This window comes from Perca fluviatilis, chromosome 16 (assembly GCF_010015445.1).
Source record: "Perca fluviatilis chromosome 16, GENO_Pfluv_1.0, whole genome shotgun sequence".
Classification (NCBI taxonomy): Eukaryota; Metazoa; Chordata; class Actinopteri; order Perciformes; family Percidae; genus Perca; species Perca fluviatilis.
Genome location: NC_053127.1, coordinates 12,925,977 through 12,953,475, shown reverse-complemented (window position 1 = coordinate 12,953,475; position 27,499 = coordinate 12,925,977). Strand labels below are relative to the sequence as shown.

General features: G+C 40.0%; 1 protein-coding gene across 3 annotated transcripts in view; it reads left to right on the top strand.

Moving 5' to 3' along the window:
• Nucleotides 1-27,475, top strand: part of jade2 (jade family PHD finger 2) — a 178,385-nt gene extending 150,910 nt beyond the window's left edge. For 2 of the 3 annotated variants that reach the window (XM_039778481.1, XM_039778482.1), the window contains exons 10-13: nucleotides 326-443; nucleotides 9,810-9,941; nucleotides 22,251-22,396; nucleotides 23,192-27,475. In XM_039778481.1, coding sequence (XP_039634415.1) covers nucleotides 326-443; nucleotides 9,810-9,941; nucleotides 22,251-22,396; nucleotides 23,192-23,977 — 1,182 coding nt within the window. In that variant the 3' untranslated portion in view covers nucleotides 23,978-27,475. The remainder of the gene's footprint in view (nucleotides 1-325; nucleotides 444-9,809; nucleotides 9,942-22,250; nucleotides 22,397-23,191) is intronic. The other variant, XM_039778483.1, reaches the window with a different exon arrangement.
• The last annotated feature ends 24 nt before the right edge of the window (nucleotides 27,476-27,499 follow it).

Sequence of the window (27,499 nt, the reverse complement as noted above, 5' to 3'; positions counted from 1 at the left end):
ACAAAAACCTGCTAGATGTTCCACTTTCTTCACCAGCTAGTTGCTAACTTTGTGTGTCTGTCGTTTGGTGGTGGGCAGGTAGCATACAGTGGGTTTTTACCACAGCTTTTTTTGCTAAAAACAACTGCTAGAAATGGAGACAGAAAGGCAAACAATTAATGTGCCATAAAACCAAAACAATGAACTGAAAGAGCCTAAAAAGGTCTGTTGAGATGCAGAGTTTGGTGGTAATTTGTCACTGTTCATGTTCGTCTCAGCACCTAATCACGATGATGAAGATGCAACTTGCTGCCTGCGTTTGTAACAGTGATGTCTTGTGTTTCAGGTGCGTAACCTGTGCTACATGGTGACACGGAGGGAGAAAATGAAACACACCCTGTGCGATCTCCAGGAAAAGATCTTCCACCTGCAGATACAACTACTGGAAGAGGACATTGCTGGAGGTAAGAGTGAGAGAGAAAACATTAGGGTGTCTGCGGTGATTTTGTCTTGTTCCAGTTATCTCAACACACCAATGTAAAAATCTGTTCCCTTTCACCCACTCTAGCACTATAGCCAAGGCCGCCAACACACACTCTGTCCACCCGAAACAAAAAGAGTACAATTTGGAAAGGTCAAGTGCAATAACGGTTACATCCAAACCCTCGTTGACTGAATGTGGTGGGTGGAGAGTTTTTGGAAATGGCCCGTCATCATTTTCTGAACACACTTGACACCTTCATAGCAAAGAACACTGGAATAATGGTTCAGCCAGATGTTGTGACACACACCATCCACATAAATGGAGCTTGATTTCCTATCCATTTTGCACAGATGACTGACTTTGATGCAGCTGCACTGATGGAGAACGAGAAGGACAAGTTGATTCTGCTGTGTTGGCTAGATATCTGCTCAAAACGAGATTTCTAATCTTTGTGGGACCACCAGGTTAAATGTAGTACGTCTTTAGTATTTATTCTTTTTAGAAAATGTTACCTTTAATCACTTGTTAGAGTCAACATTGTTATCATTTCACCATGAAACAACACCTCTCTCTGTTTTATAAATACAATATGGATAGGTTCATTGAAACAGATATGCACAGCAGAGACTAAACAAAGGCCATCAGTGACGGTTAAAACAAGACACTTAAACTTAACCTAACAATGGGACGGGGCAACTTCTGTCTCACCCGGTCTAATCACACTATCTAATAAAAGTAGTAGATTTAAAAGTAGATTTATAAACAATAATGGTGCCTTTTTTTAATACAAAAATAGCTTTAAAAAGAGATTTAAATAATGAAATTAAAACAAATCAAGATCAATGAGCTCTCCAAATAACAAAACAAACTTGATACTGAGCTTTTCTAATTGCAAACCTTCTTTACAAATCAGTCCCATATTACACAATGTAGCATATAGTTTTTAAAGAGTAAATAAAAAAAATAAAAAATCTAAACATAGAAAAAAGTCAAATAATAACAATATTCAAAATAATGAGTAAGTTAAATTGCGATCTGGACTCTAGAGGAGATAAAGGCACTAACAGCTTCCTTTACAGAAGGTCACTGGTAAATAGATAGAAGCTTATCTTGGAGATATGTATCAGCTGAATAATGTGAGAGTGAACAACCTTCTCAACTTGATCAGTAAAACAAAGCTTCAAGTGGAGTAACACACAGATTTTTAGCATATCAGTTTCTCATTGGCTGCCAGACTTCCACGCTGTTGTTGTTATGGTGATGATGGTGTACCCTTGTTACACAGATTATGGTTAAGTGTAGTTGTTAAGAAATGATAGTGACCTGTATCTTCCTTGAATAATGTTAAGGGAGCCTATTAGTTCTCATAGTCATGACCTGCAGCTGTCAGTGGCGATGACAGTGAAAGCTTGTTGTCATGGTAATGCCAGTTACGTCTCGCTGGCATGGTAATGATAGTGAACTCTGTCAGCCCGCCCCTGTGTGTGTGCGTGTGTGCATGCGTGCGTGCTTGTGGTTAGTGCTCAATTTGCAGTGCTCATCATTCCTGAGGAAGGCTGCACACACACACAACACACACACACACACACACACACACACACACACACACACACATCTATGCACTCCACTAAATCTTACAAACACTTTCACTCTTTCTCTAATTCTCTCTGTGTCTCTCACTAACACACACTCACACACACACACCAAATGTGCACACACACACACACACACAGACATGCACACACGCATACATGAAGAGCTGCTGACTCATCAGATTGCTGCCATCAGGTACCGGGAGCTGTGCTGCTGGCACTAAACAGCCATATCTATTCTCACTGCTACAAGAGTTAGATTAGAGAGGATAGTTTGCTGTGTGTGTGTGTGTGTGTGTGTGTGTGTGTGTGTGTGTGTGTGTGTGTGTGTGTGTGTGTGTGTGTGTGTGTGTGTGTGTGTGTTTTTTTGCACCAGCGAGTGAAGGATGAGGTTGTCTGCTATAATGATTTGTCGTGTCCCTCACCTTGTATCTACCTCTTTTCTCTGCCTCTTTTATCTTTCACTCTTATTTCCCACTCTCCATTTCTCTTTATCCTCTACTTTAATCTGTTTTCCCCTCCATCTGTTTTTTTCTTGCTTTCTTTTTTTTTTCTCATTTGCGGTGTTCTCTTCCTGCATCCACTATCTTATTTTTGGTTGTCTCAACACTGTTTCAGTCAGTCCATCAGCTGTCTTCAGTTTGTTCTTTTGTCCTTCTGGCCACGCAAGGGATTTTGTAACACTAAAAGTAACTGTAAACATTACAACGTTAAAGTTTTTAAGATTAAGTATTAAGAATATTACAGATGGTTTTATTGGTCTAACCAGGGTGGGAAAGTTAAGAAAACTTAAAAAAATAAAAAAAAATAAAACTGATCGTCACAAGTGTGTCAGTTCTGACTGGCAGTCCAGTCAGTCATATTGACTTTGATCCAAATGCTCTTATATGAACACAGCGCAGGCCTAAAACAATATGCGGAACATGTTGCATGTCATGTCATTAATACACTGAACGTGCTCATTCTCACTGTATGTCATATAAAAAATGTTTTGCCAGTGGTTTTTTTGGCATTTAAATTGGTCTGACATCCATTTCTAGGCAGCACAGAATGGTTTTAAAACTGTAAAAATCAGATTTTCAGAAACCTGCAGAAAACCCTGAGCAGCACTACTATCCTTCCTCACCTCATCTCCATCCGGGCTTCTTTCCATGTGGAAAACACACACATGTCTCCTCTAACCAATCTGAAACAGAACTACAACCCTCTGTCCACCTGTCTGTCTCTCATAGTACTAAACCTGTCATGGTTAACGTTCTGTCTGCCAGTCCACCTGTCTGTCTGTCATGTTTATCCGCCTTTCTGTCATGTCGGGACGGCTCCCGTCATGCTTTGTGAATGCTAGCATGTTACTAGCAAGGCGGAGGGCAGGCGGGCGATGTCCCTTTAGTCCCACATGCAGAGAAAGAAGCATGATGCCGAAAGTACTTGTCTGCATGATGATATGGCATCTAGTATCATTCTGTAACAAGTAATTCATATATGATAACATTAAAAAAGTTCCAAAACAGTGATTAAAAACCTCAATGTTTTTATTGCCTTTGGAGGAAACATATTGATGCACATGAAAAATACAGGTTGTTATATTCTGCACGTGCGCGCACACACACACACACACACACAGTATTATTGTTATGCAGGAAGTGCACCACATTTACATTCTGGCTCAAACCAAGCTGTGACAAGCTGACAGTGGTTAGTATTGGCCTCTCTGATCTGCTCTCAGCGTGTGTGTGTGTGTGTGTGTGTGTGTGTGTGTGTGCGCGTGTGTGTGATAGAGCGTGAGCAAGACAGAGAAAATAAGGACGGAGGAAGAGGAGGATGGGAAGGGACAAGAATGTAATAGGATGAAAGAAATAGTGGAAGAAGAGAGAGGAACAGGAGTAAGCGTACGATGAGAGATAAAAGAGTGTGAAAGGGTGGAGAGAGGGAAGAAAAGACAGTAGGAGAGAGAGAAAAAACATTCTCATATTGCACTAATGAGCTCAGGTAAGAAATGGGACACACACATAGACCCGCACGCTGCAGTTCAGTGCACCTAGAAAGAGGGGAAATTAATCACACACTTCAAAAAGACGAATCCCCTGGTGCTGTTGCACCTTCTAAACAAGAGAGGGAAGGTGGTTTGGAGGGAAGGATAATATTGCAGGGATGGAGAGAAAGGCAACAGCAGAATGTAAAGACAAAAGAGCAGAAAAAGCAAATCTGACACAAAAGTGTTTAAAAAGGTTTCCACTGCTGATAGTTGGATTTGCACTGAGATTACAACCTGCAGGTGTCCTTGAAACCCCAAAGACTAGTTTACCAAGCTGTAGATCATAAAGAACAAGATCAGATTAGGAGGGGGGGAAATGGGGGAAAATGTTGAAAAATGGGCCCTGGGAGATCAGAGGATAAGATGGTCCTCCTGTCAAAACAAAAAAAAAGAAAGAAATTACAATTTAGGAGCTGTGTGAAAAAGCGTTCCCTCTGGGAGCTCCCTCAAAGATTCCCTGGTTTACAGCCATGAAATAAATTGGAAAAGGGGGGAGAAGTGTCTGGTAGATGTACCTGCACTCTTACAAATCCTCTTCATTTAAAAAAGTTTCATACCTTACTCCTGCCACCTTCACACTAATTTACGTGTCAGGTTTTAGTTTTAAAACATTACAGTCGAGTCCCGTCATATTACACTCACATCCTACAAATATTCACTCCATCTCTAGTTCACTTCTATCCAAGCTCCCACGATAGACAAATACTAACATTCATTTTCTATTTCAGTGCGATCTCCAGTGGAGATCTCACAGTTAAGAGTTTAACTTTGACCGTACCAATGCGCACATTCGGCCAATAGTAGCGTTGCTCTCATACTTTGTATGACATTTCAAATGATAGGCTTATTAAACCCTACCTTTAAACTCTGACAACACAGGTTCAAAATTGCCCTTTTTTGTCTGTGTTTTTACCGCATCTGAAGAACCATACATTTTATATTTAAAGGAGAAGTGTAGGCCGAGAAAAGGAGACTGAAGCCTCCAGAACTACAGCACAGGAATTTAGACCCTGTTTCCTCCGGTTGAAATGAACAGAAAATCTCTAAGATTTTAAAAAGGTTTCTGGGTTCCTGGAGAAGTTCCAGCTGTCAAAAAGAGTTATAGTTTGTTATACTGGCAGTCCAGTCTTTTTTCAAAAAGATTTTTCTTTTAATCTGGTAAAAGTTCTTGCAATCTCTGTTTGGGCTTTAAACGCTGGATACGAAGGATGTTAGCTTTGTTTTCCACAGCCACAACTAAGTAGACAATCACACATCGAGAAGCTGCTGTACACGAGAGAAGCTGAACGTGGCAGATGCTGTAGTAATAAGGGGAAACCGCTTTCTTTAATTCTTCAATACTTTTACATCTGTGTAGTTTTCTTAAAAGAAAGCTAGTCACTGTAAGTTTGTATCCTAGCTACCAACCAACCCCTGCTTTTCAGATACAGTAAAACAAGTGAAAAGTAAAAATGTTAGTCTGATTGTAAGCATATTGGTATACTGAAAAATAATAGAAATCTAATCTCTATTAAAACTCATGACTAATAAGCTTAACTAACATAAACTGTGTTCTCTCACAGCTTTCACTCCACATAACTTTTCACGAGAAGACATTTCCGAACATCTTCCTTACGACGCGGGCGGTGATCGGGCATGGACCTAGAAATAAAAAACCCTGCACACTTTTAACACCTCACTCCATTCCATTTCGTCTTCCTGATCAGCATTCATGCTGTCAGTTTCCATAACGTCTCCACATTGTTTATTTTTCCACTTCACCTTAGATTTTGTTTCTTAAATGGAGGGACAGCACAATACTTGCTGACAAACATTTACAGTACACAGAAATGTTCTTTTCTTTATTCTTTTGCTTTTATTTTTCTACACATCTTGTATTGTACTTGTAGTGTACTATACTGTTGCACTCTTTTTTTGCTCTCTCACTGACACACACACACAAACACACACACACAGTGGTCTTCTCAGTGTGAAATCTCTGGTCTCTCTCAGCTTCATTCATGCATGTCCTGCTCCTCCATGCTAAAGCAAGCATGAGGACAGCCTACTGCTAGCTATGACAGCCACACACAGTGTAGACATGTACTGTACTGACCAAGACACACAATTTTAAAAGAATCTATACTGTATTCTATAAAACAGCTACAATATAATATTTAAGGTTTTAATTCAAGCTAAATGCTCTTTATTATAGCCCTTCTAGTGGCAGAGCTATGATGAGGCAATGTCGGTCTGTCAGTTGGTCCACCACTTTGGTCCAGACTGGAGTATTTCAACAACTATTGAATGGATTCAAATGAAATTCTATACAAGCATTCATGGCCTCCAGAGGGTGAGTTCTACCAACTATGGTGATCCCCTGACTTTTTTGTCTTGAACCACCAAGAGGTTGGCATTTTGTGGTTTTAAGTGAAATGGCTGAACAATTGGATGGACGTTTGGTGCAGACATTAAAAGTCCCCCTCAGGATTTATTATAATACCTGTGATACCTTCTGACTTCTTATCTAGGGCCATCATCAGGCCAACATTTTAACTTGTCCAATAAATATGACAAAATACCTGAAAAAAGAATGTCGATGGCCTCAGCTGTAGTTCGTGTTCAGTGCTAAATAGCAATTGTTAGCATGTCTCAAAGCACTGCTGCTGTGCCTAAGTACAGCTTCGTAGAGCTGCTAGCCAGGCTGTAGTTTTGTTTACAGAGCATCACTGAAAAATGTCCAGATAAAAAAAAAAAAAGAGATCTAGGAATTAGGACGCCTGGGTAGCTCACCTGATAGAGCATGCGCCCATATATAGGGTATATATGAGGTCATTCCTCGACGCAGCAGCCCAAGGTTCGACTCCGACCTGTGGCCCTTTGCTGAATGTCAATTCCCCTCTCTCTCCCCTTTCATGTCTTCAGCTGTCCTATATAATAAAGGTCTTAAATGCCCCCCCCCCCCAGCTGATTCCGCTTATAGACAGCAAAGAGAGTGACATGCAAAAGGGCTGCTTATTATGCACATTAAAAACAATAAATTGTACTTTTGTGATGTAATTTTACATGAATCTTTGCATAATGGATGTTTAGAATGTAATGTTCCCCTTATTTTCAAAAGCCAGATGAATTACAAATGTATATTTATTTTTTTTATGTGAAAATAATGAGCCCTATGTATACTGTCTTTATGTCTGTTACTGATAATATATACATACATACAAATAAAATCAGCTCTTCTAAACCCCAGTGTAGCTGTAAAAAAGCCTACCGTACCAATGCACATGCACACGCACGCCACACACACACACACACACACACACACACACACACACACATATACACACAAACACTCATACGGTATATATACATGAAGGAGAGTTAGTGAGCCATGCTGTCAGGACTCTGTGTTAGTCTAAACAGCAGGAGCCTGTTACAACAAGACATCCCAACAATAAGGGCCTCCTACATTATAGAATGAGAGACAGAGAGAGATAATCGCTGTGCTGTATATGTGAGTCAGTGGAGTGTGACTGAATGTGTCTGCATCGCTTCCTTACATGCTGTGTGCGTGCGTGCGTGTGTGTGTGTGTGTGTATCTGTTAAATACAGAGGTTATCAATAATCAATTATCCTTCTTTCCGTAGAATTGTGTCATGTCATCTGGGAGCTTGTGACAGGCGTTTTTTAAAACAATTTTCTGATGTTTTATAGCCTTAACAATTAATGAATTGTTGGTTAAAAAAAACATAAAAAAACGATAATACTCATTAGTTGTAGCCCTAATTGAATTATAGTACATGAGTTATCTGAAAATTTGAGTTTGACTGTCCTTTATAATACCAGCTAATTTGATTATGTACTGTTATTTTGCGTGTTGATAGATTGTCGATATGATCCTCTCTAATGATCATATATTCTTTTTGGTGGTTTTAAATAAGATTTCTTTACCTACTATCCCTCGCGTCATGACCCTGACAATCTTTGTTTTTTCTTATGTAAAACAAATTATAAGTAATAGTAAATTATGTAGCATCAATCCTGTGTCAGCAGAATGGGAAGAAGGGAAACTACTAACCCCAGATTAATGGAAATGTAGAGTAAATAAGCTTTTTTTTTTTTAGATCATTGTACCTCTTGGTAGAGGTTGTTTTAACAAATTTAACAAGATATAATGAAACTGTATCTTCGTTATAGCTCCTTATTAAATAGGATTTCATTTACATTAAACTACCAGAAATGCAGCAGATTGTAGCCATTTTTGCACCAGGCAGTATCTTGATCTGACACAGCTTTAACATACATTAATATTGTGCTAAGTTAGTATTTATTGCAGTATTAGTGTGACTGTATTATACTGTCAGTCTTATTTGGTCTTTGATCAGGTGTACGTATCAGTGTTTGTTGTGTTACCTGTCATACTCAGCTGGAGGGAGAGAGCGAAGTCTCCTGGAGTGAGAGGACAGCTCATAGCAGGGAGGCGCTCTGCAGGGCCCTGTTACATGTGTGTACAATGTGTGTGTCAGCATGCTCATGGACCTGAACATACAACTGATGTGTTTCTGACAGTGTTGCAGTTGCTTTTCTTTTCGCAAAGTCTGAAAGGTGGACTAAACTGTTTGATTTTTACTAAGAGAGATAAGCAACACAGTGTGTGCGGCGCCGCACACACACACACACACACACACACACACACACACACACACAGACACACACACAGACACACACACAGACAGACAGACAGACCGATAACTGGGAAAACCCCATGACTTCATCAAGGCCACATTGGTCTTGGATCTGTCAGGTTCACCCTCAGACTTCAACTAGAATACTAAACAACCCCTTAAGTCATGCATTAACATGCATCCCGGGCCTGTAGGTTTTATCTGGGTAGAGCAGAAGGGTAAATGTGCTATGAAGATGAACTATGGCTCTATCCCCACGCCTCATCAGGAGGCGAGTTACATTTAGCCAATGACACCTTCCCTTTTCTGCAGTCACAAATTGGCTTACAATATTTGCCATAACACAATCCAACGCAATCAAGGAGTGTATCTTTAATCTGTGAAACCTGTACTTCAGGTCTTAAATGAATGTTAACCAGATAATTTTGTCCTCTTTTTTTCTATTATTCCTTCTTTATTTCTCCCTCTAGCATCTATCTGTCTTATTAGCTATGTGTACATCCAAATGTGAAAGACATTTTACTATCTTGCAAAACTAAAATTAGATTTAGGTGTGTTTCCATCAGCTGTGTTGTAGCGAAGGTTAGCGATTCAGATATCTGATTTTGCGTATCAGCCGACACCGAGTACCCATCCGATACCAGTGCGTTTAAAAATATACATATTCTAATTATTATGTTTCAACAGCTGTAGGGATGCCTGTATGGATGTGATATGATTGCTAGCATTGTTGTATGGTCTGACTCAGGATAAATCCTTTGTAAAACATGAACAAATACATACAGAGATTGAATGCCATAGAACTTTCTTTTATTATCTAATTTGACAATCAGTCATTATTGATAAAGAACATAAGTAAACTACTTTAAGTTAGATATTTTCAAGGCTAAATTACATGGTATTGGATCAGTGCCTACCGGAACAACTCTACTACTTTCTAACTCAAATTCCACCTGAAGGGTAGAAATTCCCCAGGCTCAGTGATGCTTTCCAGCTTAAATTTAGTTAATCATCTAAATCCCTAACCTCAACTCGTCTTCTGTGTCTCCTTGCAGATAAAACCAAGAAGGGAGAAAAGAGGAAGCAGAATGGAGTGAAGGAGAAAGGGAAGGAGAGGAGAAAAAGTAGTCCTGAGAAGAAAAAGGAGAGATTGAAGCCAGAGAACGGCTCCCTGCTAAAAGAGCTAGGTACTGTGTGTGTTTGTGTGTGTGTGTGTGTGTGTGTGTGTGTGTGTGTGTGCGCGCGCGCGCACACGGACATGCACGCGCGTTTTAAAATCTATTCATGAGGGCAAAATGCAATAACGAAACAACCAATACATTTCAAAAGTTGTAAATCTGAAAATGATATACATTTCTGCCTGATAAAGACTTAGTCTTAAATAATTTATTGCCGCATCAAGAGTGCTGCAACAGAAGGCTCTTTTATTCTGCTGTGGTCAGCATCCTTTCCATGCTGCTGTATTACCTTTTCTTTTGTTACAGACTTCATCCCTCCATCATCAGTGTTGTCATACATTTTCTGTGTGTCGCTCAATGTAGATCAAGTGTCAGGTGCGATGGTAAAATCTTTAATAGGATTTGACTGCAGCTCGGCCCAGCAGGTCTGATCTGATGCATCAATCTCTTGACTGTTGGCAGAGTAACGTCACTTGCAGAGAAAAGTGAGGGGGAGAGAAGATGCAGCAAGACTGGATATTATAAAAATGTAATCCCTGTATATCATGCAGAACTCCTCTCCGCTTTCTTGTAATAAATAAATCATCTTGTATTAGCCTATAGAACTGTAGTACTGTAGAACGGCATGGTTTTCTACAAAGTCTTAAGTTGACTTTACCAGGGGCTTTATTACGATTATTAAAATTACAATCACTAATTTCTAAATTGATTTATTGTTGCAAGTCAATTTCAAGATTTCACATTGGTCTTTAGGAATTTACGGTGAGCATTTGTCCTTATTTTGGGGCACTTAATAGACTTAACAGTTATTGGAAATTAAAAAGTAATAGAGCAACCTAAAATAAAAATAATCGCATGTATCAACAATATGGTGCAGCATCTGGGGGGGGGGGTATTTACAGTTTTTACTAATTTTCAGTAACATCCTGCAAAGCTTCTGCTCATCACAACCCCTGCTGTCTATCACAGTGACTGGAAGACTGACGGACCCAGCAGGACGTTCCCACTGCAACTCGCGTGTAAACACAGTTACTATGTGGAATATAATAAAAGCAAGATACTGCCTGATCATGTACGATACGTCAGTGTAGTCTTGCGGTGGTGCTATCAATTGGAGAAATCTGACTATGAACTATAAATCGAAACCTACTGTATTCATGGCCGGACTTGTTAACCCTTTGCGTCGACTGTAAATCCAGTGCTTGCATTTTTTTCAATTCTACTCACCTAGCCTAATCAGTGTCATTGTAAACAACATCTCGTTGTGTTTTGACACCCACAATTCAGACCTTTATATGGGTAAAAGGAGTGAAGATTCGTAATGAGGTTGAAACAGGCATAAAAATGATGATAAAACTGAAAGAGGGAAGCTCTGTCAGTGTTAATCTTCGTCATTGATGAGCGACTGGGAGACTGTCACTGCCAATCCTCATCATAAGTGAGACGAGGATGGATGATAATGGTTGTCCCTGCTGGAAGGTGATCCATTCCCCACTACCGATCATTACAGCCACATATGACGCTCAGAAGACAGTTATTAAATGGAAATTGAGCACGCAGATTATGTGCATGTAGATATTTGTTCCTAACATTGACAATTTACAGGCATTGAGCTGACACTCGTATCCACGGCGGCTTGAAGTGAACGAGAAGATAAAGGCTCAGTGTCTCGCTCGAGGACACAAGATAGACTGTTGATGGACACACACTGGCGGCTGTGGTGATTGAATCTGTAGCTTTTAAGTTGTCAACACGAGACAAGCCGCCTAACTGACTATTGGGGTGCAAATTAACATTTCAATGCACAGACAACCTCATAAAAGTTTTTCCATCACTGAGCAGTGAGAGAAGTTTCTTTTTTTTATTTTCCACTGAGCAGAAATAATCCAGGTTCATTGTAGCGAGGGTAGAAATGTGTTGACTGATGTGTTAAATCAGGGGTGCACGTACCAAGGGCTGTCTATTCAGAAACATGGGAGTTTCGGATGTTAAATTTAATATCTTCCCCTCTGTTCATGTCCATCTATTTGTATTTACCTCTCTATCTGCATTCATTGAGGCAGACAGGCTCGCTTTCAGAGTTGGCACTCTCAGATGTGTCGGCAGCGCCAGTAAAGTCATATTTCCTGACATCCTGAAAACATCCTCAGTTTATTTTTTCAGATGCAGCTGCTTCATGGGACAGCAGCGCTGTGACAGTTTGATGAGAGCTGGTGCTGTCGGTTGTGGCAGAACCAGAGCGTGCTGTCAGGATCAAACACAGTGTTTCCTCTCTTTCAGGTTATATCTTTCAGGCTATTGCTTTTATTTTTTGGAAATATTCCCCTCTACAATTACATAACCATTTGAAGCCATTTATTTATTTAAAAAAAAAAGGTAAAAATCACCGTTAAATAATTTATAGCAAAAAGATCAAATAAAGGGTTGTGCGTTTAGGTGGAAACCGTGTGGTCAACAAAATATAGACCGGATTTTTATTAAACATCTATTTATTAAACATTTATTATTTTATTAAATGTTTTTATTACACAGCTTTGATGAATACTCGATTCTGATTGGTCAATTATGGTTATTTCTAAATAGCAGACCGCTGCTATGAATACCAGACCGTTATAGACTCTGGAGGGCTATTTTTAAATCAATATTTTGTGTCAAACTATCGATTATTAAGTAGCCGTGTAATAAGCGGGATAATTTTGAGCGAGCCGGTGATTATTGCAAATGAAACCTTCCTGCATCACCCTGTCAGGGTTTAATTCACAATAATGACCCGCCTGCTCAACATGATCTCTTTATGATACGATACAACTTCATTGTCAGTTTACACTGAAATGCCCGAGCAGCTCAGCTCAAAAAAAGAAAAGAAAACAGCAATTACACATATAGTACAAAAATGAAAACACATCGACAGCCACGAAAAAGAAACAAATTTCAAGATGTCCTCCGATCCAGATGTTAATTGGCAGCAAACGGATTTTGGTTAAGCAACAGGATAGACTGATGTATAAGAGTTCTTAAGCCTGTTGTATCTAAACGAAGAGACCCTAAATCGCCGTTAGAAGGCAAAAGTTGGTATGCAGAGTTTAAAACATGCACAGAGTCAGAAGAGATGCTGTTAGCAAGCCTGAGCATGCTCTTCTTGTGGGTTGTTTGAAAGTAGTGTGCAACAGGTTGACCAATAATCTCAGCACAAACTTTGAGTTGATTATGGAATTTAGTTTTAAGTTTAGCTTCATACAGTATAGTGCTTCTAAATGCTAGAGTAAAGTGTTGCCGATTAAACTATTAAGATAACAAAAAAAAACTATCAAAATGTAATTTAAGTTATTGTTATTGCATAACATAATATAGAATTAATATGCAAACAACAAAGGGAAAGAAAAGCTCTACTTGTTATATACAGCATGTTTGTGTGGGCGAATTAAATGTAAAACCAAGTCCTCTATATCTTCAGGCTTCCTCTAAAAACAAGCTCCTGCGCTGCGAATAGCTCCTATATGTAGGACATCAGGTGGGTGGATTTGTAGTCTTGCATAATCCTTGTTTATATGTAGCTAGATCTAATAAGTTATGAATATTCCTGCAGTGACATTCTGTAAAAAGCTGTGGGCTGTACAGACAATTACTGTACATGAAGAATAACTGGGCTTTTTGTTGTAATTTTTTCCTTTTTTACCTTTTCATGTGCATAACTAAAAGCAGTTAATTTCCATGATAGATCATATTTATAGTAATTTACTTCTTAATAAATCCTCAAAGGTAAATTGTCTTCTCACTCCCCCCTCCCCTTCTCCAAAGAGAGGTCAAGTCATCAGAGTCCTGCAGCTAAGACAGACAAAATACACTTTTTGTCTATTAATGATTGAATTGTGACACGCAAACAACAAATTAGACACATTAAAAGCATTAAAAAATACACAAACAGGACATATTGGCATACCGACAGCAGCACTAAAGCAACATGTGAGGTTCCTTCCTGTGATCTCAGGAAACGAACATGACAGAACGTTGCTCAAAGCTACAAAAAGCACCCAACAAAGACTTCACGCTGTCATCAAAGGATGAAACCCAGAGCTGCTCGGTAGATAATGAAATGGGCTCTGACTTTGTGAGATTATACCATTTTGGTAGGAATTATATACAGCTAAGCATATAAACTCACTCTATTGTTAACACGTCTGTAACATAAAATCCATCCATACATCTGCAAAGATTCAGTCTGGAGTTTTGGCTTTGTGTGAGTATAGAGAGAAATATACTTGTAAGTGGAAGGTTTTGTCAGTTTAAAACTCCTGCATGAAAGTGAAGTAGTGTTGTGAACATTAATGGAGTTAGACCTGTATATTGGCCAATTTTACTCTGCAGCTTCAGCCTAACCTTGCCTCAAAAGGCAATTCTACTTTTGAGCAACAAGGGTTTATTTTTGTAATGTTTAAATTCAGAATAGATTTTTGATTTAAAAAGGGGGCACTATTTTCAGGCTCTTACTTGAGTGTCTAGTAAATTCACTCCTGTATTTAGCCCACTGATATGCAATATGAAACGTAACTAGCAATTAACCCTCTGAGGACGAAAGACGCACCGGCTCGTCCAAACGATGTTTGACAAAACTTCTACTCAAAAAGCGATATTACAAAATGTCATTTCAGACATTTATTTACTACTTTTATCATATATAACCTTTGGTAAAACTCATTTCAAGCACTCATACAACGCATCATAAGTTAAGGTTTGTTTTTAAAAGAGATTTGAGGACTTTCAAAAAGCCAACACCATTGTTTCAGCTTTAGCGCCAAATTATCTCTTTACACATGGCTCTAGAAAAAATGTGGGCGTCACTATACGGAAAGCTGAGTTTCTTCTGAACGTTTTGATATGAAACACATGGGGATCAGTTTTATGCAAATACCCATAAAAAAGGTAAATTTAAGAAGATATGTGAAAATGCCCTTAGACCTCATAGGGTTAAACTAACTGGTCTTAAAACGTCCCCATCTAACCCCACCTAAAAAGCTGCAGGGTAGTGTGGAGGAGTCAACAACAATATATATTAGCATTGAAGCATTAAGTCTCCTATCTGTGTGAATAATGAAACGTAAGGAATTTACTGACCAACATCACCGGTTAAATGTATTTTGTAGAGACAAAATTGAGTCTATGTGCTAGGCCTGCACGATAAATCGTTATAATATCGTGATCTCGATTCACCTCTGTTCGCGATAACATTTTTAAATAACTTTTTTTTTTTTTCTCCTTCAATTAATTTATTTAAAGCATTTGACATTGATATGTTTTAATTATGTAAAGACATGTTCAAGGAGTTCAGAAAGAGACTGTATCAGTGCCATATTTAGTTCAATGTGTTAAATGTCACTATTTCTGGTAGCCTACTGTACTTAAATGGCCAATATGTACTTTATTTTCTTTATTCATTGAAGCCTCTATGTTTACAGGCTTGTGGTGAAGCGCAATGTGCTATAGGTGCCAAAAACAATCTATGTTTGGTACTGCCAATTTGTTTTGTTTTGTCATGGTTCATGTGGGCAATAAACATTACACTTTGTGAGAAAACAATCGTGGCAGAGAATCGTGATATCCATTCTAAGCTAAAAAATTGTGATTCATATTTTTCCCTGAATCGTGCAGGCCTACTATGTGCTCCAAGATGCAGTTTAAAGTTTTGTCTCTTGCAGTGGAAAATACTCTGCAGAAACTGCAACCCTTATAAAGGGAAGCCCATTGTTATTATCCACGGCACTGAATAGCTGCATGTGTTTTGAAATTAAATAGGTTTTGATCACAGTTATTTTATTCACCTGATCAGAGTTGGCTGGATGTTTTGAAGTGATTCCAGCTTGTTTACTAGTGCTGTGGTTTGCTCCACTTTGCTGATGTTATTCTCACTTTATCATTGAACTCATGTTGAAACCATGGTTGTATGTAATATACACATCTAAAAACCTTTCACTATTAAATGTAATTTAGCCCAGTTTTAACCTAAACGTCTTGTGACCAGCTAATCATCAAGCAGTGTTTACTGTGTTGGGATTTGTCTACAAACTGTCTGACCACTCATGTTTCTTTCTGTAATGGTCGTGGTCAGTGAGTTCTCAGTAAAATAGTACATTGCCAACAGGAACAATGGTTTGAAAAAAGTCATTAAAATGGGTTTAATGGAGCATTTTTGTGCACTTTGATGGTCTAAATGAGGTTTAGAGGGTATTCACCCTGGCAGGAGTAATGTTCTCAAGGAAATACTGAATTCTTCGAATTTTGGGGGAATGAATGTGGTCAACCTTGAGCAATTTGAGTATTTATAATAGCTATTATATCATATTCAGTCTTTAAACATCCAATCTGGTCCACAACTCTAGTATAAAGTATAATATTTGGTTTATAGAATCCAACATGTCCACAGTGTTTCCTCTATGTTGATTTGACTGTGGCGGCCCCCCACAGCAACATTTTTGCCCCCACGGTATCAGAAATAGGGCTGCATTGTTAGAGCGCAGGTCGGAGAATAGGGCGGACACACGAGGATAACTAGCCAGTTGAGATTGTGTGTGTACATCCTTGAGAACTGTAAGTTGTATAACTTATGTTGTCAGTTCATTTAAGCCTGGTCTTGCAAACTTAAATTAAGTTAACTGGTGATTTTTGTTGTTTGTATTCTTCACCTGCGAGCTAAATTGCACGTGGCTGTTGATTCGATATAATAGCGATTGCTCAATGCCCTTGTTGCTCACGTTTGTATTTTAGGTGCATTATTTACATGCTACAGTAGTTACACTGCATTAAGATAATGTAATTAATAGTGGGTTTATTGTTATTTGCTACAGAATGCTTAGCCTATATAGCAAGATCAAAGTTGGCCTATATAGTAACTCAAAAAATGGGGTGGGGGAGGTGTTCGGACCTGCCCCCATTGCTAAAAAAAATCCTAAAAGAAACACTGTGTCCATATGTTCATTTGTATCTTACAGTATAATCAAGATCAGAGATGTTTTTGAGCTTTTCACACACACACACAAACACAATCTATCAGCAATGATGCAGGACTGTCTCTCATTTCCTTATTTAACCAGAGCTGAGCGTTGCAGAGCCAACAGAATGTTCCTGTTTAAGTGAATATGATCAATAAACAAAGAGATGATAACACAGGACAGGAGAGTTTGGCTCTGCCTCACTTGCTTCCTGTTCTGATATTATCTCCCTCTCCTTTTCTATTTATCTCTTGCACATGTATGCTCTCCTTTGTCAGTTTTATATATATATATATATATATATATATATATATTGTTCCTTTCTCAGTGTGTCATCTGTGTGTTTGTTTTTGCATGCCGTATGTGTTCATATCTCACAGTCTCAGTGTGTGTGTGTTTGTGTGTCAGGCCATCTGTTCTCTGTCGGGTCTGGTCCTGACTCTCAGGGCTTTGTCTTCCTCTTAGTGTTGTAGGATCAAGAAGACAGACATGTACCAGAACTCCTTCTCAGATGTACTGTCCCCTATCCCCACTGTTTATTAGTGGGGGCCATATGCCAGTGGTGATTTGGAAAAGGGAGATTGTTTTGAAATCTTCCTGGTGTCACCCTCACAGTTACTGAGAAGTTTCACCCTTAAAACTGAGATCCATAACCAATTTAAGTTTCGTTCCAATCCAGTATGCATGTTTGAGTGTTGTTAGACATTGCGATTTACATTTACTTTTAACATTTTAACATTTTTAACAGATAATGAGGCCAAACTGCAGATAAGAATAGTGTGAGATCAATTTGACACATTATGGCAAGAGACAGGTAGACAAGGAAAACGTATTTTTGTTGGAGAGAACAACTCAGGTTGACAACAGGTTGATTTCTGTGGATTCATGCTGAGCTTTTCATTCTGGTTCCTATTATTGTGTCTGTCTGTGATTTCACCCAAATATTTGGTTCACTCTTTTTCTGCCTGCTGCACTTCTCGTCTCCCCTTCATCGCTCTGATGGGTCTTTACATCGCTCTGTTACTCCTCCTGCACCTTTACTCTGTTTCAGTTTCTCTGTTTCTATCTCTGTCCGGTTGAGTTTCCAGGCAGACGGTTGGCACCCGAGAACAATCATCAGACTATAGTGAGGGTTTTAGACCTAGCAACACTCTGTGTGTCTCTCTCTCTCTCTCTCAAGCACTGGTCTTGGCCCTGTTCTGCTGCTAGTGCATTCCTTACCCTGCACTGCCTTAGTAGCGCTGGCTAGCGAATCATTGCTCGCTGCTTAAAAATCAGCTGTTCTGTCAAGCCTTCCTGGGGGTATTTGTAGCTGTAGGACTAGTGTGCACTCACGCTGAGGCCGGCTGTTCCCCACAACTGTTGTCATGTAACAAAGTCTTGAAAGGGGGCTTTAGATGGCTGTAATGGCACCAGGACCTTTTGATGCATAGCATGAGCCTACAGTAGCCCATTAGTTCAACACGGTAGCTGGAGCTGAAGAAAAGGGGAAGAGTCAGTGTCGTCATCTGGTTTTAAAGATACAGCTTCACTATAAGCTTCCTGCTGAAAATACATTTATTTGGGTATGTACTACAAAAAAAGAAAAAAGAAACTGAGCAAAGATTTAACATCAATGACATCCCATAATCTCCCACAACTACCTGTCTGAGAAAATCCACAGAGAGACTACAGTCAAAACAAAACAGTCTTATACATACTTGTACAGACTTTAACGTTCCCCTCACGATTCAGCTTTTCATCCATCAGCATCGTCAGGTCAAATTTTTTATTTTTCTAATCCTTTGGTTTGTGACCAAATACCTGCAAAACTAATGTCATTAGTTGTTTTGTTGTTGTTTTCAGTGCTAATTAGCAAATGTTAACATGCTAACACACTGAACTAGGATGGTGAATAGTAAAACATTATACCCCCTAAACATCAACATGTTAACATTATCATTGTGAGCATATTAGCATGCTGTTTGCGTTTGGCTCAAATCACTGCTGTGCCTAAGCACAGCCTCACAGAGCTGCTAGCATGGCTGTAGACTCTTAGTCTTGTGTCTATATTTTCCCAGATGTAAAGACCAAAAGAAAGTAAGGATGTACAGTATGTCAGAATTTGAGCATATCTTAAGACTACAGTGGCATGTTTTAGGTTTCCCTCCCACCTTCCTCTCTCTGAACTCTGCTACTCTCTCCTCTCCTCCATCATCTCCTCTTGTCTTCCTCTCACTTCTTCACTGGCTCTTTTTCCCTCCGTCACCTATTCCCTCCCTCTGAGCTCTCTCGACTCCTGCAGAGACATGCTGCGTCATGGAAACGACCGACTGTGTGTGTGTGTGTGTGTGTGTGTGTGTGTGTGTGTGTGTGTGTGTGTGTGTGTGTGTGTGTGTGTGTGTGTGTGTGTGTGTGTGTGTGTGTGTGTGTGTGCGTGCGTGTGTGTGTGCGTGCGCGTGCAGTGAATAGCTGGTTTTAAAGCCACCCTAACAGCACCTCCTGCCGTCCTGCTTGGCAGATCATTATTGGCACTGAAGATTTACAGGGATGCTGGAAAGATAGTAGAGAAAAGAAAGAGGCTCACAGCAAAAATCGTTTTTTGTTCATAATGTGCTTGTGCAAAAGTTATTTGTCAACATTATGGGCATCTCTGCTTAATTTATATGGTTCTATGGATTGTAAAGAGGGGCAGTTGTTCCCCAAAGTGGCTATGACAGACTCCATGTGTTCTGTGTGCAGAGGTTAATGGTTGTTCCTGGCCAAGTAAGAACACTACATTTCATTATTTTTTCCTTTCACTAGACAGTACACCCTCTGGAGTCTAAAATCATTTTTGCTGCATATAATTTTTTTGCCTGCTGCTGTTATACCAACAAAGAGAAAAACAAATGCAGATTTTTCACCGAAGGAACTAGATTGTTCTTTGTCTACACTCTTATGTGAGTTTTGACAAGTTGTTATGGGTGATAGTTATTTTAAAAAAAAACACGGAGGAGGCTGTTGAGTCCGAAATTGTTATTGTGTGAATGTCGCTATCATTATTCCATTTTCTGTGAACATCCTCTTTGTAAGAAACTACAAGCACAGATTCTTATCAAATCAGGGTTCATGTCTTATGTGCATCTAACTGAGGTTCCAACATGTTTTGGACATTTTTGCCATCTATGTAAGGGTTAATGCCCGACGAGGTGTCCATTGTCAGGTATTAATGGACGACGGCGAGGCGTGAACCGTCGGACGGTTTCACAGCGAATAACGTTATCTCCCATCCCGTTCACTGTTCAGCTCGCTGCTTCAGGCTGCGCCGCTGCAGCCGACAGTAACGATACACATCGCGGATCAAATTCTTCGTAAAAGTCGTTATATTGTTTTGGGGACAATGACATGGCTGATAGCTAGCTTGTCTTGTTGTTCAACATACTGTCAAAATATGTTTACTGATTGCCAACTGTACACAATGTTATTGACTATGGATCTTGCTAGCATAGCGTTAGCTTTCTGGCTCGTAGCTAAACTGAAGGGTTCTATCAGCTGAGCGGACTATATAAGTAGCTCCGGTTGCTAAGGGAGGCAAGTCGTATCTAAGGTTCTTCCTAATTCCTGGTGGAGAGAACGTTTGCATTGCATAAGAACCTGATGGATGGGAATGATTGTTCCAGGTATTAATCAAACCGTCAGGCGTAACCAGGGAAACTGAGTTATTGTTTGGATAAACTTTAGATTTCGATAGTAAAACTAATTAAAATATGAACTAATGTTTTAAAAATATGTTATTTGGCAAGTGACCATGGTAGTAAGCGTGCGGAAGGACGGGTACTTTCACCATACGCGTGAACCATTAATACTGACATGTATGGTAGTACGCTACCATGCTATAAAAAGAACAAAACATGATAAAACTCGTTACCCATTGCGTTATCTAATGACCTTTAACTTTCAATGGACTGTTCATCAGAATTTGTTTTGGTTTTAAACTCTTTTTTTTTTGTAATGAATGTACACTGATGTACATAACATATAAAAATCTTTTTCTGGCAAAAAAAAAAAAGATGTTAATGGATCCCACCCTGGTTTGTGTTCTCTATTCCTATTCTTAACTCATGGTGTTGTTGGTTTGTTGTGTTATGGACAGCCAAAAGCGCAACCGTTCACGAAAAGAAAAGATTAATTGTTATACACACATATACATTTCGGAAGGAGACAGCAAACAGGATTTTTCTGTAAAATGGGTTTATATCTTCATTATTGATGATGATGATGATGATGATGATGATGATGAAGCAACAGAAACCGCATGTTTGGATTTAAAGCTTATTGCTGCATACTGTAAATGTCATTGTGTCAAGAAAAAATAACATCTAGAAGTACTATGTGAGAGATTAACATCAATTTGGAGATGTTGCATTACATTTTGTTTATTTTGAGATGTCGGTATAACTAACTTAAACTAAATATCACAAATTCAGCCTTCACTTGCCTTTAAATGTTGTGACCAAGATTTAGCAATTTCCCTAACTTTTTCACATAAACTGACACAAATTAAACCACGGACCCCCATTTGATAAGATTTTGTCCCAGGGTCTGCGATCTGATAGGCTCTTTGCCAATTACTTTTTGCAGAAAATATATGAAACCCATGACCAAAAAAATCATACATTATGTCATTGCGTTACTTTTGGATGGAATTATAGTAATAATACTTTATTCCGCTTTTGGCTGGGGGTCCCCAGACCCTACTTTGAAAACCACTGTTACAGACAGCAGCTGTTTAAATGCATTTGGCTATCTTTACTTTCTATGCTTTTAGATATGTCATCATCTTTTTTGGCAAGAAGACTCAGCAGGATTTGTCCGCCAATCAACTTTGCATTATTTTGTGTTAGATTCGTGCTTTGAATGTTAAACTTTGGAAAAGTCGTCCAAATTGAGTCTTTGTGTGTTCTTGTTAAACAATCAATGTGTTTCATTGCCAGCTAAGTAAAATAAATCTAAGGCTTATTTTACCATTTTATTTGCAGTGTAACATTTGAATGCAGTTAAGCTAACCCTATACTTAACAGAAGTGCATTACAGGTGCTCTTTTTATGCTTTTTTTTTTTTTTGGAATTCACTTGAGAGACAATCTCAATCAACGTCACAGATGTATTTTTTATTTATCAGAAATGTGCAGCACCACTCACCTGTCTGCTTTGTCTTTATCCCCCTTCTGTCCCCTTTTCTTCCCTTTATCCCTACCAATTCATTCATATCGCTTTTTTTTCCCCCTGCTCACTCTCTGTCTCTGTCTTGATGTCATCCGTCTCTTCCCTGCATCATCTGCTTTCCCTGCTTATGTCCCTTCCCCTTTCCTCAGGTTTGTCAAAGTCCTTCCCGTTGGACAACTCTTTGTTCGACAGCTGGCTCGCCCAGTCGGTTCAGATCACTGCTGATGACATGCTGAGCCAGTGGGCTCTGGGTGCCCAGCATCGGGACAAGAGCGGTAGCCTGCTCTCCGACCAGGTAGGCCTTCAGCAGCAGGAGGCGAGTTTGATGAGAAAGCTGATGGTGAGAGCAGAGCTGCACTGTGGCTGACCTGCTGTTCTCCTCAGGAATGTGCCGTGTTTGTGTATTGATTGGTATGGGGCTCCAACCAGAATGCATGCCATAATTCCATTGTTTGGGGATGTGTTCAGGGACAAAAAAACAACAAAAATATGGTCCTTTTTTTCAATTAAACAGAAGAAAGAGCTGCAAAAATAAACAGAATTGTTAACGGGGCATGAAGTAATGACAAACCTACAGGTCCCACATTGTCGTTGTGATTAATAATAAAACTCAGTTTTTTTACAATACAAAAGAGCAAGTTCGAGATTCAACATCATTATGTAAAGTGCTGTTAGTGTCAGCTTTGTCATCAGATTTTTTTGCTTGACAAGGACAAACAAAATGTCTTGTGACATCAGTTACTCACATCCTCCACTGTTGAGCTGTTGGAAATGCGGGTAGGTGGTGGTGGGTGGGGAGTTATTGTTCCAAAATATTACAGGCAAGAATGTTAGGTTTCCAAAACAGAAAACCTAGCAACAGGCAAAATAATTGTTGTATTAATTAACGAGCAAGATTCCAGATATATCATAAACATTTGGCGTAAAACGTGTATTTATTGCACCTTTAAACATGAACTGAGTCAGTTCTTTTTTTCTTCTCTTCTGATTCACTCTCATGGGATTTAATTTTAATTCTTATGTTCTCATTGCCCGTCTCCTCTTTCATCTGTCCTTTTCTCACTTCCTCTCTTCTTCTCCTGTCATCCAGCTCCTGCAAGGCGAGGAAAGCCTGCTAAACCTGATGATGGAGAATTCCATGCAGTCCACCTGGAAAACACCCCAGCTGGGCCGCAAACCGCGAGGGAGCAACAAGCCCCGTGCTCGTAGTAACCCGCAATCCACCGCCCTGCCCCAGACGCTGCTGTCTGCAGCGGCCGCCTCCGCCGCCAGCAGCCCCTCCCCTGCAAAGAGCCTCTGGGCAAGCGTGGCGGAGGAAAAGCCCACCCATGTGGGTCAGAAAGGGGAAAGGTCCAGGGGATCCTCCAAGGCCTTGCACCACAACTACCTTCATCACCACCAGACAAGAAGCTCTGACCTGCACAGGGAACCGCCACCGCAGCCACCGATCTCCAAAATGGATTCCTGTCACATCTCGGAGGATCGCGGCCCGTGGGACAGCATCCACCCAGGGAATGGTGTTGCATCTGGTTTCGCTGCTGGCTCATCTCCACGTCCGGCCTCCAGCCCTGGGGTCACGTTGCCCGACACAGGGGCGACCATTCGTGGCAGGGGTCCGCGGCTCCGTCTGTCCCGCCATGGTAAATCCAGAGGTAGGGGCGTTAGTGGAGGTGGAGGCATAGCAGGCCTGGAGTCTGTTGGCCTGCCGCTCACAGGAAAGGACATCTCCCTGCTGGACGCTGGCGAGACTGACGGGTACTTCTCTGATGGCGAGCAGAGTGATTCGGACACGCGCTCTGGCGGACGCAAACTCCGCTTGCCGCAGTTGCATTCTGGGAACGAGGACCTACTGAGAAGGAGCGTGCTGGCATCCTAAAGAACTGAGACTCAAACCAACATGCACACACACACACACATATACACACAGTTATCCAAGCAGAGTTCTGCTGGCTAATTGTTACTCCATCTGTGCCCAATATATAGTCCGCAAAACATAGCTGGATGGCTTTGTTCAACCCAATCCTTGTCACATTTACTAGTGGAAGATCTCTTCAGCTCTCACCTGCTTTATTTTGGGGGGGGGAACTTGAATGTAGCGGATGGCCTGTTGTACAGTAAAGCCTCTCCTCTGGACCATAGTTTGTCGTTAGCCTACCACAGGATGCGATACATTCAACAAATAGGAAACAAACATTACCTTTAGTCTTTTTTTGTTTTGTACTTCAGATTCATTCTGTTTTTGGGCGTTGAAGTACCTATTTCTGGCCTCATGTCTGTGGTCTCTGCCAGACTTGGGGACAAATACTTCGGGGCATTATTATTATTCAAGCTGGTTTCAGGGTCTGCTTCGCTCTTGGTCTTTATAGCCTGAGATGCATCCAATGAGTCCTTGTTTTCTTGAATATGTTAAGTGGAAAGACAATTTCACACCGGAGCTGGTTTGAATATGTGCTGAGGGTGACATGGGATAACATGTATTCAGCCTTGAAAAGCACAACTAGCTAGTCATAAGAGCTGTAATGTAAGCACTCAGTGTGCATAATAGATGCTCATTCAGGGTTGGGGTCAATTCTCATCATGTTGACTCAGTTCCAAATTCTATATACAAAAACCGTCATTCTCAAATCTTCACAGACTAAAAAAACTTTTTTTCCAGCTATTCCAATTTTGTGACCCCAACCCTGGTGCACATTCAGATTGTCACACAGAGACACAAACACACATACATACTGACACACATACTACTATAAGCAAATCCCTTTGCTCTCATCACAGCTGTTGTTGAAATATTTGATCTTCTGTCAGATGCTTTCAAATTCTGAGTTCAGTTTTTTTTTGTTTTTTGCCTGAACCTTTGGAGAAAAATCATCATAGAAACTCTGTGCCTTCTGTCGCTTGCCCTATGCCCCTGCCTGCCTCCCCCCCCCCCCAACCCAACCTTATCAATCAACCAAACAATCAGTAAGTATATCAATCAGTCGTTTCTCAATCGGATTTGTAACAATCAAACCAAAAGGAAATCCCGTTGGATTGGTTACCGAGTGTAGCCAGTATTGGGCTCCTTGTCACCTTAACAATTGTCTAGTGCCTGAAACAAGGATGTAAATGCAGCGTTTGCCAATAATCAACAAAGCATCTGCAACAGTTAGCAAAGCAGAGCCACACTCTACTATCAATGCAAAGAGCTGCCTACTGTTCTGTGCCCCCCTTAACTAGATCACTGCAGTCCAGAGTCATCGATAAACAGGGTTTGGCCAGGTTACACTTTGGGCACCAGCAATAGATACACATGGAGAACAAAACCAGTCTTTTAGATTGGTGGCAAAAACTTTTTTTTTATATGTTGTGTAGCCTATTTCCTCTGTCAGCTCAGTGGTATTAATTAATAATGCGTCATAATTTAAGATTCTTGTGTACAAATATGCCAAAATCTTAGGCAAAAAAAGTCCCTTTCACTGCCGACTGTCCTCATTCGCATTTAGTGATGAGACAAAACTGGAGAAAGAACTTGACAAAATAATCTTAACTCACTTAATGGCTTTTTCTGAGCTTTCAACCACAACTCACAGTCTTGGCTGGCAGGTTATCCACATAATTGTATGATTTAAAAGTAGTGAAGCCTTCAAAAGTCAGTCATTTGTTATTATATTATTATATGAGGCCACTGGGGTTTACAGTGCACAGTGCAGTTTTCAGGCAACGGACATCAATAGAAACAAGTTAGTCCCACTTTATCTCATCCATGTGTATCTATGCAATTGATGATATTGGTGTAGTAAGATGCCCAACGCTGTTTTATTCAGCCAAGCACTGAGTAAGCATTGTTGTTGTGTAAGTTTGACGTAGCCAAGCTCTCGCAACTGATGGCTCTGCTGCACCTGTTCTCCTGTTAGATGAATGATGACAATGTAATGATCAGCTTATTCTCGAGTCCTGCACTCTTAAGTTCTTGAACTGAGTTGTTTAAAAAAGAAAAGAAAAAAAAACTTTTTTTCTCTCAGAGAGTTGTATTTTGTACTTAAAGCAGTCCATGGTATTCTCAGGGGTTAAGAAAAACTTTTAAAAAGAATAAAAGGTTTAAAGATTTATCGTAAAAGCGACGCAAGACAGAGATACATATATATATATACATATTTTATATCATATACAGTATATATATATATATAAAGTGATGTGTGTATGTCTAGAAACTTCCTTATTTGACAAGCTTCACTGTTTTCAACTCCTAAACGACTACTACTGAGCATGTTCCTTCTCTCAGTATGACCATATGCCCATCAGCCCTAGGTTCAATAATCTCTACCAATAATTAATGCTCATTTTTACTTGTTTGAGTTACCAGATGAGTGGGACAGGTCAGATAAACAGCTAATAATTAATACCTCTGTGGTCAACTACAAGAAGGGACTTTCTTTTCATTCACTCAGCACTCTCACAGCTAAGACCCCACCCATCTGGTTCAAATGGATTAAATAAAGCATCACAAGTCATTTTAATTGCTGCTTGACCCAGGCCTGATGAACAGACAGTTAAATAGAGTTGCAAGTCAAATGTACTTCCTCTGTTTGTTTTCTGTATTGATAGCTTCTAGCCTGTCTTCTGAACTGACCAAGCCAAAGAACAGATCTGTGTATCAAGGCAGCATATTTACATTTTATCTACACATACACATGCTCCGTCTCTGGTTTTCAAGATGAAGAATGTTAGATAAGGATGTCAAACAACCCTGCCAGTAATGTCCAGGTCAGCTTGGTTTAATGTCAACTTGGTTCAACCCAGCTCGATAGGGTTCAGTCAGAAATGCCGTAAGCTCAGGCACGGTGCTGCGGTGTTGTGTGACCTCCTCCATTGCAATTCTACTACACCACCACCAATAAAGCCATCCTGTATTCTCCCACATCTGCATTCACAGGGGTTCACATAGGAAAAGCCTGTCTCTACAGTAATGGGATGGTGATGGGAGTTCAACGCAGACTCGCACATATTAACCCCCTTCAGAAAAAGCCAAATGCTGCTGAACTAAACACACAACATACAGCTCTCTCACACACACACACACACACACACACACACACACACACACACACACACACACACACACACACACCAGAGCTGGTATAACAGGGTTATAATGTACAAGATGACTAGTTTTTTTTATGTGGTCCTGACTGCATCAGGAAGTATGAGCTCACTCAGAGCGACACGCCCCCTATCAGCAAGAGAGTATTATTACTTTTGACAGCGCAGCGTCTCCGTCTCCTTTGTCCTTCAGATGTAGCCATCCTAAAATATTCACATTATTAGTCCTCCAACCTCGTCCAAGTCCGGAAAAAAAAAAAAACTCTTTTGAAAGAGCTTTGTGTTGAAGTATTGTCAACACAAAACCATTCAGCAGCTG